This window comes from Canis lupus, chromosome 13 (assembly GCF_011100685.1).
Source record: "Canis lupus familiaris isolate Mischka breed German Shepherd chromosome 13, alternate assembly UU_Cfam_GSD_1.0, whole genome shotgun sequence".
NCBI lineage: Eukaryota > Metazoa > Chordata > Mammalia > Carnivora > Canidae > Canis > Canis lupus.
In genome coordinates, this window is record NC_049234.1 from 63,683,273 (window position 1) to 63,700,018 (window position 16,746).

The 16,746-nt window shown below is 43.3% G+C and overlaps 1 protein-coding gene across 1 annotated transcript; it reads left to right on the top strand.

The window, feature by feature from the left end:
• Window positions 1-11,142: 11,142 nt before the first annotated feature.
• LOC119876918 (growth-regulated protein homolog) lies at window positions 11,143-13,593 on the top strand (the record flags this gene model as incomplete). The annotated part of the gene is made up of 4 exons (XM_038555087.1): window positions 11,143-11,215; window positions 11,311-11,434; window positions 12,137-12,220; window positions 12,965-13,593. Coding segments are annotated over 4 exons (297 nt in total), but the record flags the coding sequence as incomplete, so codon positions are not given.
• Between the last annotated feature and the right edge of the window lie 3,153 nt (window positions 13,594-16,746).

Below are 16,746 nucleotides of genomic sequence, written 5' to 3' on the forward strand. Positions count from 1 at the left end.
ACATAGGCAGAAGAAGAAGCACGCTCCCTGCAGGGAGCCCGATTCAGGACTTGATCCCAAGACCCTGGGATCACAACCTGAGCCAAAGGCAGACACTCAATAACTGAGCCATCCAGGTGCCCCAAAGTCACAAAATATTATGCTTCAAATTGGTCAGTGTCCACTATGTAAATAAAATGAAAAAATCCACAATCCACTGATCATAATGCCATTTACATGCAATGTTGAATTTGTCCTATGTTCTTTCTAAAAGCTAAATAAACATAATGCTCAGTGAAGCTTATTGTGTTTCATCAGTTTGATTTTCATTCAGAGCATCAGACTACTCCTGCTGATTAGACAGTGTTAGACTCATCAAGTCCTATAGGTCTGCCCATAAAATTTTCAGATATTTACCCATTCTCTCTATCACTACCCCCAGGATAGGTCCACATGATTCATTTCAACAAAGAGTCTATGGAGGACATCTCTCTCAGTGTCAGACATTGTGCTGTATACTGGGATTCAAAATGAGCCTCTGCCCCTGCTCATGGGCTAATATAATTCAATCTAATGTGTCAGATGTTTGTGTAGATTAGAAAGAATATGCCATAAGAAGATGGAGAAGAGAGTGATTCACTCTGGGTGATTTTGAAAAAGCATAATCTTTAATGGTATCAGCGCTGGGGCTCCTGACTGGCTCAGTCAGTTAAGCCTCCAACTCTTGATTTTGGCTCGGATCATCATCTCATGATCGTGAGACTGAGCCCTAGGTCAGGCTCCAAGTTCAATGAGGAGTCTGCTTGAGATTCTCTCTCTCTCTCTCTCTCTCTCCCCTCCTTGTCCCTCCTCCTATTCATTTATTCATTTTCTCTCTTAGCTCTTCTAAAATTAATAAATAAAATATTTTAAATAAATAGAATGGTACCATCATGTAAGTACTTATTAGATGCCAGTGATTATAGCTAGTCTTCCCAATAACTCTTCAAGGTAGAATATTATTTTCATTTTACAACTGAGGAAGCAACCACAACAACCCTTAAGAAACTTGTTCAAGGTCACGCATATAAGAGGCAGAGAAAATCTGGCTGATTCCCAACTCCTAGTCTTTTTATATATTATGCTATTCGTACAGGCAAATAATATGGAAGTAATTGCTTCATAAAGGAACCAACATGAGCTCGATCTTGAAAAAAGGATTGTAATTTACAAGTCATCAAGGGAAGAACAGAACTTTAAAAAGAGAGAGACAAACATCCTCAGTCTGAAGAATCATTGCATATTTAAAGAAGAGCTTATCGTTCTGTGTAGGGGGAATATATCTGTGGGGTAGGGCGGAGATACACTGGAGACAGTAGACAATCATTTCTTGAAGAGCTTTGCCCCCATTTTGTGTTTCCCTCTTAGCATTTCCTTCAATGCCACAAGAAGCATCTTGCTAAAATACAGATATAATGGTATCACTCACCTATGTACAAACATTCAAGGTTTCTCTTTTTCCCCCAGTGTAAGGTCCAAATTTATAAGGATGGCATACATGCCTTGTTTTCCTAATTTTTGAAATGGATATATTTTGAATAATTTCTTAGGTCTTCTATATGGAGATTTTACACGTAAACACACACACACACATACACAATCTCAGTCCCATGTCATATATAAAAACATATAAAATGGTGCATTTTTACTAAATGATTATTAATAATTATGATTGTTATGTTATTATTATCACTATTCTTTGTACTATCAGAGTGTGGTGGGTAAGACATTTAGCTCAGATATTTCAGTGAAAATGAGCAAAAAGTGTTGAAATTGAAATGGAAGTACTTCAACAAATTTTTTAAAAAGTTAACATAAGAGGAAGTGGGGTACAAGTAGTAAGGTGTCATGGTTTTACTTTTTTCTTTATTTCTCTTCTGACGCTTGCCACAAACATCTTTAATTGGGTATAACAATCAGTAAGTATGACCCAACAGGCCAAAAGACCAAAATATGTTCTGCTCATGTTACTCTTTGTTTTGGACTAACTCTGCTGAGAGCATTGTAAGGCTGTCGCCTTATCAGCAAGAACATCTAAAGCTGGCATTTCTGTCGGGAAAAGCACAGGTTGTATTGTAATTTACTGTAGCTTCCTGTTACGCAAACTTTCAGGGAGTGATGAAATTACGGTGGCATTACTTCAACTTTTTTTTTTTTTCTGACTGAAAATTCTTAGCAAATAGTATCTACAAACTGAGAACTAGTATAGACACAACCTGGATTAATGAAACAGAACTATTGAAGGGATGTTTTTGCTTGTGGACGTCCATTTCCTATATTTTGCGCATTGAAGATTTAGTTTTACGGTTACTCATTTATAAAGAGCAAAAGTTTCATGATATAAGACAAACTAATTATGTATGATGCATTATGGTACTTTTATTCTATCCTATTGTATTTAATTCCATTATATTTTCAAATACTAGCTACAACCCACAGGATTGATTCTACAACCTACTAATGCATCATGACTTATAATTTAAAAGCATCACTATAGTCTCTTAATAACAGAGGCAAGCTTTGACAGTCCATGTAGAGTCAATATCCTTGTTAGTGTGGCCCAAGATCTTAGAAGAGCCAGTAGAGGTAGAATCCTTAAGCTGGCTAGGCCCTTTGCACACCCTAGTTATCATCTCCCTCCAGATTTGTAGGATTTTAATTTTTTTAAAAAGATTTTATTTATTTATTCATGAGAGACACACAGAGAGAGGCAGAGACAGAGACAGAGACAGAGGGAGAGACAGAGGGAGAAGCAGGCTCCATGCAGGGAGCCAGATGTGGGACTCAATCCCGGGACCCGTTGATCATGACCTGATCTAAAGGCAGATGCGGAGCTACCAAGACGTCCCAGATTATAGGATTTTAAGATCTTAACCTAGTGTTGGAAGTCTCTGGGCACTCCATGGGGCAAAGTATTTGGAGTTGAGATGGCATGATAAGTAGGAGAATCTCTGGGCTGCTGAAACTCTGGAGGCTAGTAGTTGTCATTGCCCCAACATTTCTATTTGGTTCCTAGTACAGACTAGACTGAGCATTTAAAAATGCATTGTTTTCAGGATGCCTGGCTGGCTCAGTCAGAAGAGCATGCAACTCTTGACCTCAGGGTCATGAGTTCCAGCCCCATGTTGGCTGTAGAGATCACTAAGAAATAAAAAAAATAAACTAGAAAAAAAGGCTTATAAGTAAACTGTTAAAAAAATAAATAAAAGTGCAATGTTTTCTAAGAAGGTTTATTAAATGAAATACACTCAATAGACAATTACATGGTCTCCTTCTTCCCAATAGATTCTTTCTTTGTGCAGACGAAAGACTCACTTTGAGTCAGTGGGCTTCTAAGTTAGAAGGTCTTGAGTTTTACTTTTAACTCCACTTTTAAGATCTTCCTTGTCTATAAAATGAGAATAAATAATATCAACTCCATAGTATTCTTGAAATAATTAAAAGGACATTATAAAGAGCTCACACAGCATCCGATTTAGAATTGGGGCCTAAGAAATATTACTCTCCTTCTCCCCCCTTGACGCTTACTCCCAGAATCCATTTTCAAGCAGCAATGACCACATCCCTGAGCCAGTAAGCAGCCCACTGGTACGCCACCAGCAAGCAAGATTTTTTTCTTCAGCAGAACCACAACCCAAAGCTAGGGTGCTACAGTCAGGAAAGAAAAATGTAGCACAATGAATATAAACCACATTTTCAAAAAAATCAACTAAAAAATCCTGCAAAGCTTGTCAACCACTATGTTTATAATACTATGAAGTATACAGAGTGCCTGATGTTTGAGATTTGGTCTTAACTTTCTCTTTGGTGAAAAAACATAGGAAGAAATAAACATACTATGTGATCATGTTCATTATTTATTTCTTCACTGAGTCAGACTGTAGCAGTCTACCAGCGTCCAGTTTTATGTGGGTGGCAATAAAGCTTGAAAGCAAAAGGAGTCACCAAACCTAAACAGGGTTAGGACTATCAAGTCTTAATTATGAATAGTATTGGGTAATTTGTCTTTTACTCTGTGATTCCAAAGTACCATATCCCAATTTCCATCAGCTCTAACTCCAAAATCTATTATAATTATTTGTTTGTCCTGATTTGTTCCTCTGAGGAGCAAACTTTACCCCCTCTAGTATATCTACATTCTAGAAAAGGCCAACCACAATAAATGCTAAAAACTATTTTTCAAATCTTAACCTCAGGGAGAAGAAAAATGTGATTACTATAAAAGTTTTGGATAAGGATTTTTTTTATTGCTGGGATAAGCAAACTAACCAAGAATAACACAAAATGTCCTCACTAAATGATATTTAGTTGTATAAGTACATAGTTAATGTAGAGTGTATCAGATGTGATACAAAACCAAGCCATCCTCCCTCCCCTTTTCTTCCTTATTTTCCACCCATCTGTCATAATGGGATCTCATGATTCTGTAACCTCCTCTACTTCAGAACATTCAGATGGCACCAGCTCATCATCCACAGGTGGAACTTTGCCTTTGACATCATCACATTCAGAACAATGCCACAAGAGTATGGATGGTAAAAGGCCGTTCTGAGATCACAAGGTTTTGTCCTTCTAACTTTCCCACTTTCAAACTTCTATTAGACATGCTCAGCATTCCATGGGGACGGAAAATCCCTAAAAAATCCTATCACCATCATTTCTTTTCAGTTTCTCACATTTTATCCTGCTTCATTCATCTTCCAGCTCAGCCTGGGCTCCGTAGTTAGTCATCTCTGCAAATTACTCTCTACACGGTTCATATCAGGTTAATCTTACTTCCATTGTCTTTCTGTTTTGTCCCTGAGCTACAAAATATTGCTGAAGAAATGAAATGTGAGTTGGTATCAGGGAAATTCAATGCTTTCTGGTTCTAGGTGAGCTTTTCTGATATTTTACAATGCTTTTGTTCTTTAAATTGAACTATCTTGGGACTTCCACAAACTATGGTTCCAGATCCTCATCACTTCCATTAAATATCCAGTCCTGCCTTTAGCCCTGGCCACTCAAGAAATGTCCTGTCCTCACACTTTACTACGATGATCCCTAAACTTAGCTCTCTTCATCTTCAATATCTATAGATCTTTACCCTTTTTCTCCTTCTACTTCCTTGGTATTAAAAAATGTTAACCCCACCCTGACCCCACTTGCTAAATATAAGCAGTCAATAGTACTGATTACTTAACCTTAACTATGGAAGTACACATTTTCACACAACTTACCCACTTTTTTTAAAAAAGCTATTTTTAATTTTAATTATTTAATTATTTTATTATTTTTTCTTTATTTAACAATATTTTATATAGAATTTACTTTCTGGCAAGTTTTATGTATGCAAACTGATTTGCTTTTCATAATAATCCTATAAGGACTATTTTTCAAGGTCTTAGAAGGAATACAAACGTTTAGTTTGGCTAAGCTAGTGGGACACAGAATAGACAAAATATGAAGTAGACACCGAGAGAAACACCATAATGAGAGATTGCATGGTCCATGAATAACAGAATAAGCTCTATCCCTGAATTTCTATTTCTCAGTTCCAGCCCCATGTAATAACTTGCTATTTCCTGCCCAGGCCAACAGTTGACTGCCTTTTGGCCTGCAGTTTATACCAAATAAATACTAAATACCACCACCATCCTGGCATACAAGGTTTGTTTTGTTTTGTTGACTTATGTAGGTTTAGTAAGGTTTCAACTACTTGTAAGCAATCATATATATGTATGCACATCTCTGCATGCCTCTATAAAAAATGCACGCACAAACAGAGTCAAGAAGAATAAAAACAAAAATCAAAGTATTTCTGGTGAAAAATATATGAAGGCATAGTGAAAAATGTTGAAGAAATGTCCTATGGACAACATTTAAAAATCAAGATTTTTTATTCTTTGTTCGTAATTATTCCAGTCAATACATAGCACTCTGTATGACTCTTTTATTAGTTGTTTATACAGTCGTCTATCAACTTCCTAAATTTCGCTTCCATAATGCCAAAGTCATCATGTCTTTATTCTTCAAAAAGGTCTGGTTATAACATAAACTATTTCCGTGGGGAAGTAAACATTTCCTGTGTTTACTTCCCTTTTATAAATGTGTCATACCACCATTTCTTCGTGTTGCATTATGTGATCACAGCAGTATTTACCTAATCAGGATGATTATCATAAACATTTAGAAATCAGTTTTAAGAAAATCGAGGTGAAAAACTACTTTAGAGCATTGTTAAAAATCCTTTAAAAACTGTCCCAAATCAATATATTTTTAATGTCTCTTAGTGTAACTCAAAATGATTTTAAATAATTGTGAGTTGCTCGAATCATCAGGATCTTCACTATATGTGCAGCAACAATAGAAGTTAATTAAGGGAACATTAAATATAAAGAGTATAAAGATATTAAAGAATGTCAGGTCAAGAGTCTGGCATTTACCAATTGTACATCTCTTATAAAACCTGTCAGCACGTTATACAGCACGAGTGCATGGTAAAGGCCTATTGAATTAATATCCACATTTAATCTCCTCATTTCCTACCATACCTATGACTTCCATTCACTCTGCATCTCACACCACTTAGTAAATGGCGAATTTGTGCACACAGTCATGGAAACACCTTCAGATGGATTTAAAACCATTTCAATGGAGGTAACACCTGAACTGGTTTCTGAACAAGTAGGGTCTACACACAGCCTTCATTGACTGGGTCCTGCCTCCATCACTCCCCTCTCCCTGCCTCACAGGTGAAACTCTAGATGTATAAATTGCCGGGTGCTCCCAGTAGACACAGTGCTCATTCTAGCCTCTACGATGCTGTGTGTTTTGTTACCTCCTTCTAGAATGTTTTGCCCACCCTTAATCTCCCCATTCACTTGGGAAAATGCATCCTTTCAGACTCAGTTTGGAGGCACACTTTCCCTAGAGAGATTTCTCCAAAGATCTCTGAGAATTCAGCCCACTCCATTGAGAAACAATGTTAGGGGTTCCATTTCCACATTCCTATCGTATCCTGGGCATACTATATCATGTCATTTACCAGTCCACTTCATAATATTCTATTTATTTATATGTCTACTTCTCCTATTAGACTGAAAATTTGGTGGTAGTCCAATGCATCTTACTTTATTGTATTCCTGGGACCTAGCTTGATTCCAAATTCATAAATGCTAACTTATAAATGAAAAGATGGAGAAAGGGAAGGATTTAAAAATGAAGAAATCAATCTGTATTAAATAATTTTAGCAGCAAGATGAGAGAGAGAGACGGATTTTTCAGGACTTTTATCGTAAGTAATGGCAACATGACTCAAATTAGCTTTATAAGGAAAAGAAAATCAACTGCTATCTCACAATGAAGTCAGTGGATTAGGTTGGGCAAAGCTAGATTCAGTTGCTCCAACAATGCCCCAAATAACCATAGGCCTGTGGGCCTGTGCCTTCCTCTGTGACAGCTCCGCTCTCAGGCAGGCTCCCCCAAGCACTGGCAGGTCTCCAGGCTTCTATTTTACCAGTTTAGCAATCCCAGAAAGAAACAAGAGCCTCTCAATTCCCTTTGTTCCAGCACAACTGGAGTCTTCTCTGACTTGGCCAATCTTAAATCACAGGCTCCACTCAGAACCCATAGTGGCCTGGGCAAGGCCACGGGCACGCAGGAGAGACCCCCACTGCCATAGGGTCCCAAACTCCCCTCTTGAGCTCAAAAGTGAAGTCATCTAACCTTGATCATGGAGATTGATTGGTAAAGGCAGAGATGAAGATTTCCGAAGGAAAATTAGGGTTCTGTTTTAAGGAACAACGGGTGCCGGACGGATGTAGAAACAACAGATGTAGGAGAGATTGGAAGGGGAAGTTAGCACAGATGTACAACTTAGACAACAAGATAGACGATCTTGGGATTTAGTGACATGCTCAAGCAGCTTGATCTTCTCCCTTCAGAGCAGAACCATTATACAACAAACTAACGCTGTTAGGAAATGGGAGGGAGGTGGGTGGCAATTATGCCAGCAAAGCTCTTAAGGCGAGCCGGGATAAAGTGGAGCCACATCATTCATTCTTGCTGGCCCATGAACAAGATCAGTGCTCAGCACGGAAGAGCAACCCAAGGTTTTGCGGGCTTGTTACAATGTATCGTAATAAGTCAAGTCTGAAAGATACAGTAACAATTACAAGGTAAAATCGACTTCGGTAAACTGAATATATATTTTAGAGATAACTTCATTGGGTTAGTGATTGCATGGATTTACAGCTTGCACATATAAAAGTAGCTTTCAGCACATTTTAAGCCCAGAAGCAATTTGTTTATCATGGTGGGCTTTATAACCCTGGCGCTCTTAAAATTTTCTGAAACTTAGTATGGGCTGAAGTAAAATGAATTAAATAACGGAAAATGGTACATTAGGAAAGGAAAAAATACCTTTCTACTTACTTCTGAAAGCCCGTAATTCAGATCAAACAAGTCTTAGGATAATCGTAGATAATTCCACAGATAATGGGTTAATTCGTGAATGTCTCATCCTTTTGGCCGCTACTATAAGTCAGTTGAAATTCTACTCTTCCTGAATATTTGCTAACGTCAATACTTTGGGTTGGGTCTGGGAATCATTACAGCTAATACCTTCTATTGTTTGAGCAGCCAGCTGTTAATGCCCAAGGCATAGAAACATTCATCACCGAAATACTTTCCCATAAATGAATTAGGGAGAATTTTTACTCTTATTCCCATTTTATACTGGAAACTAAAATTTCAAACAAACACTGGATTTTAAAAATATGTTCTAAGATCTCTAAGGAATATAGATGCACCCTCCTTTCACAATTCCCCGATGCTGACAATTTTAAAAGACAAAGCAAAATATTTTCCCCCCTATTTACATGAAGATTCACCACAGAGTGTTCTTGTTCAAGTGTCTTCATCAGTTCAGGCTGCTAAAACAAAATACCATCATTGGCTGGCTTCAATAATAAACATTTCTTTTTATTTGTTCTGAAGGCTGGGAAATCTAAGATCAAGGTATCTGCAGAGTCAGTATCTGGTTGAGAACAGGGAAGTTCTTGCTGTACCCTCACATGACATCACGCCCTCTGGGTGTCTCCTCTTAGAAAAGAACTTAATTCCATTCTGAGACTCCCACCTTCATGACCCCATAGAGACTTTATTACCCCTCACGCCCCATGTCCTAATACATCATCACAATGGGATATAGAGCTTCAGAATTTGAATTTATGGACGGCATATTCAACCCCTACTAGTAAGGTCTTAAAACACTACTTCTATTTTACTTAACAAATATTTATATAACACAACACCTGCTGATACTTTACAAGCATTAACACATTTAGTACTCTCAACCAACCTGTAGGGCAGGCATTACTTGCTCTTTTACAGAGGAAAAATAGGAGTCCAGAGAGAGTAGGTAAGTTGCCCACAATCAGAGGGTCTTGGGGCAGGAGGGCAGCGTAGCTAAGGTCCAAGCCTTCAGGGCTTTACCACACTGTGTCTGTTCCAGAGGGAGAGCGGCTGCTTCCACCTCCAGGCCTTGTCAGACCACTGCCAGGACATCTCCCGCATCCCTGAGGACCGATGAGGTCCCAGAGGTCCCTGGAGAATCTATGGAATCTACTCAGTTTGGCCCAAGGAGAGATACCGAAACTGATGCTGTAAAGTGAAATCACTCCGGGAGGAAGTCCTCAACTATGCGCGGCCTGGAGTGCCTTACTGGGATTCATAGAAAACTGAGGTACTTGGCAGTGGTCTCCCACGAGGATCTCTTCCAGGAGGCAGGTAAATGCAGGTGAGGTGCCCGGGGATGTCCTAGTGGTCTACTATTTGCATATTTGGAAACACATCTGTTTGCGACTTAGAGGAGTAAAGGTCCCAGTGGCTGGGGCCTGGCTCTGGGTGCCCGCGGTCCTTGCTGCCAGGGCCAGAGAAGGTGGGGACCCCCCAATCCCAGCACGGCCCTCACTGCTCCCCGTGACTGTCCTGAATGGAAACACAGTTTCCTACACAACCGATAACGGGGCTCCAGGAATCACCGGAGTGTGGGAAGTTCCAGAATTTGGAAGAGAAGAAATAGGAGAGGTTTAGACTCTATCCTAAAATGAACAGCGAATGGACCTGAGGGGTGCTCCGTCCCCTTCCCCCCCCCTCCCTGCCCCACACTGCCCAAGCCTGCGACTGAGCTGCTGACACACCACAGGTAAGACCAACGGTCTTGGCGTGATCAGTCGGAGCCCACAGATGCTTTCAAGCGGCGCGTTTATGCCGGAGATAAAGGCGGTGTCCGGGGGTCCCGGGGGCGGCGGGCTGGCGCCTGCCTTAGGCCCAGGAGACCCGGGGTCGAGGCCCGCGTCCGGCTCCCTGCGTGGAGCCTGCTGCTCCCTCTGCCTGGGTCTCTGCCTCTGTGTGTGTGTGTGTGTCTGTGACTATCATAAATAAATTTTAAAAATTCAAAAAAATAAATAAATACAATCTGCAAAACCCAATTTAGAGTGAAAGGGTAGATAGGGAAGAGGCTGCCGTGCGTCCTTCCACCTTCCCAGTTCCAGCAGCTCAAATGTACTTTTTAAGGATTAATTCTCTTTTCTAAAGGCTCTAACTGGCGGGTGGGACCAACCCTGCCCGGAGATCGCGGACCGCGGGGCGCCCCCACCCCCGCCCCCCGGGGGCTCCGCAGGGAGGAGGTGGCTCCGCGGCAGGGCCTGGCCCGAGGCCCGGGGGAGGCGGAGCGGGGGGGCCCCTCCCCTCCCCTGCCCTCCCCCTGCCCTCCCCCTGCCCTCCCCCTGCCCTCCCCTTCCCCTGCTCCTCCCTGGCCCCTGCTCCTCCCCGGCCCCTGCCCCTGCCCCTGCCCCTGCCCCTGCCCTCCCCTTCCCGTGCCCCTGCCCTCCCCTGCCCTTTCCCCTGCCCCTTCCCCTTCCCTCCCCTTCCGGACCCGGGAATCCCCGTCCCCCGCCGGCCGCGGATAAAAGGGCTTCCCCGGCTCCGGGAGCCCCAGAGGCCGCGCCGCCCGCCCCGGCTCCCCGGCTCCCCGACCCCCCGGCCCCCGGCTCCCGGCTCCCGCGCCGCCCGCCCCTCCGAGCGAGCCCATGGCCCCCGCCGCGCCCCGCGCCCCCGCGCCCCCGCGCCCCCCGGCCCCTCGGCGCCGCGCGGCTGCTCCTGCTCCTGCTCCTGCTCCTGCTCCTGGGCCCCGCCGGCCGCCGCGCCGCAGGTGAGACTCCGCGCCCCGGGGCCACGGGCGGGACGCGGGCCGGTGGGCGCCCCCGGGGCCAGCGCGCCCACCCAGGCTGCTCCCCGTCCCCGCAGGGGCGCCCGTGGTCGCCGAGCTGCGCTGCCAGTGCTTGCAGACCTTGCAGGGCATCCACCTCAGGAACATCCAGAACGTCCAGGTGACGCCCTCGGGCCCCCACTGCGCCCGAACCGAGGTCGTGTAAGTGACGCCCCGCCGGCCGCCGCCCCCGGCCCCAGCCCAGCCCCAGCCCAGCCCCGGCCCAGCCCCAGCTCCTGCCCTTGCCCCAGCCCCTGCCCCAGCCCCAGCTCCTGCCCCGGCCCCAGCCCCAGCCCCAGCTCCTGCCCCAGCCCCAGCCCCAGCCCCAGCCCCAGCTCCTGCCCCGGCCCCAGCCCCAGCCCCAGCTCCTGCCCCAGCCCCAGCCCAGCCCCAGCTCCAGCTCCAGCTCCTGCCCCTGCCCCAGCCCCTGCCCCAGCCCCTGCCCCAGACCTAGCCCAGCCCCACCTCCTGCCCCTGCCCCAGCCCCAGCCCCAGCCCCAGCTCCTGCCCCAGCCCCAGCCCCTGCCCCAGCCCCAGCTTCTGCCCCGGCCCCAGCCCCAGCCCCAGCTCCTGCCCCAGCCCCTGCCCCAGCCCCTGCCCCAGCCCCTGCCCCAGACCTCGCCCAGCCCCACCTCCTGCCCCTGCCCCAGCCCCAGCCCCAGCCCCAGCTCCTGCCCCAGCCCCAGCTCCTGCCCCAGCCCCAGCCCCTGCCCCTGCCCCAGACCTAGCCCAGCCCCAGCCCCAGCCCAGCCCCAGCTCCTGCCCTTGCCCCAGCCCCAGCCCCTGCCCCAGCCCCTGCCCCTGCCCCAGCCCCTGCCCCCAGCCCCGCCTCCTGCCCACCGGGACGCTGCCCTCCCTCCGCAGAGCCGCTCTCAAGGACGGACGGGAGGTGTGTCTCAACCCCGAGGCCCCGCTGGTCAAGAGAATGATCCAGAAGATGCTGAGCAAGTGAGTTGTGCCTTTCATCCGCGCCTGGGACTAGCGCTGCTGGTCACAGACACCTGCAGGGCATTTGTAAACCCAGGGTTTAGCTGAAGGACTGGAAAGGGTTATTCGTTCAGAGTTAAATTTGCTGCTAAGATCATTCATCTGTTCAGGTGCCAGATCCCCAGTGCCCTCCATCCCCATGCAAACGGATAAACGTGTTCCTAAAAGATGAAGTAGATTTGGCCAATGATGTTGAAATAACCATTAAAGAACAAAAAGTATTGACCCTCCATCGCTGGTGGGCTTCAGCCCTGAAAAATGGAATGACTGGTTTGGGGCAACTTGAGCCTCTGAAGTTGAGCTTGAAGAGCAAGGACTTTGCAGTGAGAGCTCCCTAAGCTCAAGTCTAGGATCCCCATGAAAATTCTCTAATCCCTTTGAGCCTCAGCACAATGGGATAGATAATAATAGCTATTTCGTGGGCTGTAGGAGGTTTCAGCGAGGTGTTCCATGTAAAATTTTAACTCAGTGTGACGGTGAGTGCTATGTTTTAGCACTTTCAAGTCAATAATAGAGTTCCACAGCCATGCCCCTCCTCAGTAAAGAAGCAACCTCTCTGCTGTGCAGGGCAGTGGGTACTAGGGGACCTTCTGAGTGCAGAGCTGGGCCAGGTCTACATACAAAAACCCTCCAGCCTCAGGGGCCAGTGTGAGAGAAGAGCAGCATTCCTGAACACCTGTAACAGTAACCCTGCTCTCCTCATAGGGGCAGCACCAACTGACCTCGGGACAAGTAAGAAGCTATTCTGGTGGTGGTTCCTGAAAGACTTAGAGGAACTGAAAATGAAGAAGAGAGCAGCTGGTTTCTGCAGACATCTAGAAAGGCCTTAATGTGTTTGACTATCAAGAGTTCTATTTATTTATGTTTGTATTATTTATGTTTCAAAGCTCATATTTAATATTTTACTTGTTAGTATTTAAAGATGTGAATGTGTTTAATCAAACATAATTCAGTCCTGATTGTCTTTTAATCTGAAGATGATGGGTTTTAAATGTCTCATTAAACCAGTGTTTATTGGGAGATCATCAAGTGCCTGGGCACAGTGATGGGGAGGGGGATGAAAGAAGGGAATCAAAGCAGGTAGACAGTGTGTACACATCTATTTTTGGGCTTGTTTAAAAGAATGTCAGTTGTTATTTATTGAAACTATTTCACATTATGTGGTCAACATTTTTATGTTGAAGCTTCCCTTGGACATTTTATGTCTTGCTTGTAGGGCATAATGCCTTGTTTAATGTTCATTATGCAATGTTCTTCTGTTTTGGAACAGAGAAGTTAAAACTACTGTTATGTTTTTACAAATGATATGACAATAAACGTTTTGCAAAAAATAACATGCTCAGGTTTCATTCTTCTCTTCTGGTTCCTATTGAGTGCCCAAGGTACTACACAGTTAAACTGTAAGTCACACTTAACTTTATGCTTGCTCCTGGTTGTTACTTTCCTTACCTTTCTCTTACTCATGGGATATTTGACACACTAACCTACCCAACTGCCTTGAGAATCCTAATTTTACACAAAATATTGCTGCTTTTCACACTGATTCATCATTCAAAACTAGTTCTTTATAAACTTCTGGATTTTTATAAATATTGTAACAAGAGCTCCTATTAAATACTTTGGGTAAGCGGTTTTCAAACAATTATGCAATTCCTTCCCTTTTGATGAGGCTGGGACCAAAAGGTGGAAAAGTGGATTCTGCCTAAGAACTTGAATAATTTGTGTCATTTGATAAGAATAATGATCTATGTTAATACTCACTAAAGCAAAAAAAAAAAAAAAAAAGAAGAAGAAGAAGAAGAATGATCTATGGAGATAAGTACATGCTGTAAAGTGTAATACCAAAAATAATGAAGGATAGATAGGAAGAGAAGTGAATTTAGAATATAATATATATCTTGGATTGTTGGAGAAAGTATTAATTGAAGGAAAATTTTAATGTGGCAGGAATATATATAGCAATTTTTAAGGTAACCACTAAAAAGGAAATGAAAATTCTGGATTTAAAAATCTGAAAAGGGGCAGCCCAGGTGGCTCAGCAGTTTAGAGCTGCCTTCAGCCCAGGATGTGTGATCCTGGAGACCCCGGATCGAGTCCCACGTCAGGCTCCCTGCGTGGAGCCTGCTTCTCCCTCTTCATGTGTCTCTGCCTCTCTCTCTCTCTCTCTGTGTGTCTCTCATGAATAAATAAATAAAATATTTTTTAAAATAAAAAATAAAAATCTGAAAAGGAGAGACGCCTGAGTGGCTCAGTGGTTGAGCGTCTGTCTTTGGCTCAGGGCGTGATCCCAGAGTCCCGGATTGAGTCCCACATCAGGCTTCCTGCATGGAGCCTGCTTCTCTCTCTGCCTGTGTCTCTGCCTCTTTCTCTCTGTGTGTCTCATGAATAAATAAATAAAATCTTTTCTAAACATCTGAAAAGTACATAAAATAGAATAAAAGAAAATATCTGAATGATACAAAAGAAATTAAGGAATAAAGAAACAAAACAGCCGAAGGAGAAGGGAAAACTCTTTCTCAAGAAGAAGGCCTAATAATACAAGTCTTTCTCCTTTTTTTCTTTTTTTTAAAGATTTTATTTATTTCTTCATGAGAGACAGAGAGACAGGCAGAGACATATGCAGAGGGATAAGCAGGTTTCATGCAGGGAACCTGATGCAGAGCTTGATCCCTGGACCCCTGGACCCCGGGAACTGAGCCAAAGGCAGAAGCTCAACCACTGAGCCACCCAGGTGCCCCAAGTCTTTCTCTCTCTGAAGGTGAGTTTTAATTTCACTTGCCACATTGAGTTGTGGGCTGCGTTTTGTGACTGTCTTCCAAAGAACGGTGTAAGAAAAGGGGAAAACAACATTACAGGGAAGAATCTGGCAGATCCCACCTTAACTAAGTGATGAAGGTTATTATGACCAGTTGTGTCATATGAATATCAGGAACACCCCCCCACACACATGATATGGCAAGAAGGGTGCTTTGTCTCCATCATATTCTTCCCCAAAACCCATAAACCCAGTAGTATATCATGAGAAAACCATCATAAGAATCCAAATTCAGAAACATTCTACAAAATACTTAACAAGATTCTTCAGATCTGTCGAAATCATGAAAATTAAGGCAATAACGAGACTCTGTCACAGATCAGAGCAGACCAAGGAGACACAATGACTAAACCCAATGTGGGGCTTAAACTCATGACCCTGAGATCAAGACCTGAGCTGATCAAGAGTTGGATGCTTAACCAACTGAACCACCCAGGTGCCCCCAAAATTGACTTTTTTATAGAAAGATTGTATAACTAAGACCAAAAAAAGCCTATGCCTCTTAAAAGAGACACACTTTGAATACTGGGACCTAGGTAGCTTGAAGTTAAAAGAACTCAGAGTGTTATATCATGCTAAAACTAACTTAAAGAAACCTAGTGTGGATATACTAATGTATCACTTTTAATAAGTATTAATGTATCATTAATATAAGTTTTTAATACATTAATGTAAGTTTTTAATAATTGATAGGTTAATAAAGGCTTAGTGAATATATTAGGACTTAAGGAAAGAAGTATGCTTAGAGATGGAAAAAAAAAAAAAAAAAGACTGATTCAAAATATAAAAGGGATGGGACCCCTGGGTGGTTCAGCAGTTGAGCATCGCCTTTGGCTCAGGGTGTGATCCTGGAGACCCGGGATCGAGTCCCGCGTCGGGCTCCCTGCATGGAGCCTGCTTCTCCCTCTGCCTGTGTCTCTGCCTCTCTGTGTCTCTCATGAATAAATAAAATCTTTGTAAAATATCAAAATATATTAAAAGATAAACTAAAAGGAACCATGGATGACAACTTAATCATAGTTAAAGATTCTAACAGGACTCTCTCAGTACTTAAGAGGCACAGCAGTAAAGAATCAGTAATAGTATAGAAGAATAAAGCAACAGGATCCCCAACTTGGCCGGAGTGTAGTAATACAGACACTTCACCCAACAACTGTGTAAATCATATATATTTTTTCAAAACACAAGGGAGGGACATTTTATAAAAGAGGCTACATATGAGCCATAAAGAATGTGTTAATATATTTCAAAATGTTGAAATGTTATAGAGGATATTCTCTAATCACCCATTATTTTATGATTTGTCACGTTTCTAGGTATGTATCCACACACTGTGCGTAATGTGTTTGCTGTGGTTTATAGTTCATCTCTTAACTTCCCAAATTTCACTTCCATAATACAGGATGCATCAAAACAGGGTCATCATGCTGTTTTCATGCCTGTTAGAGCCAAGTGTGATAAACGACATTTCTGTGAAGATATTTCCACATTTTCTCGACATACCCTTTTGTAACTTTGGCATTTCTGTATTTCTTTGATTTATATTATATGTAATGTAATTTGATGACTCAGTACTACTCACACAAAAAAATGTTTTAAATCTGAAGAAAGTGGGACACCTGCGTGGCTCAGTCAGTTAAGTGTCTGCCTCCTCATTTCAGCTCAGGTCATG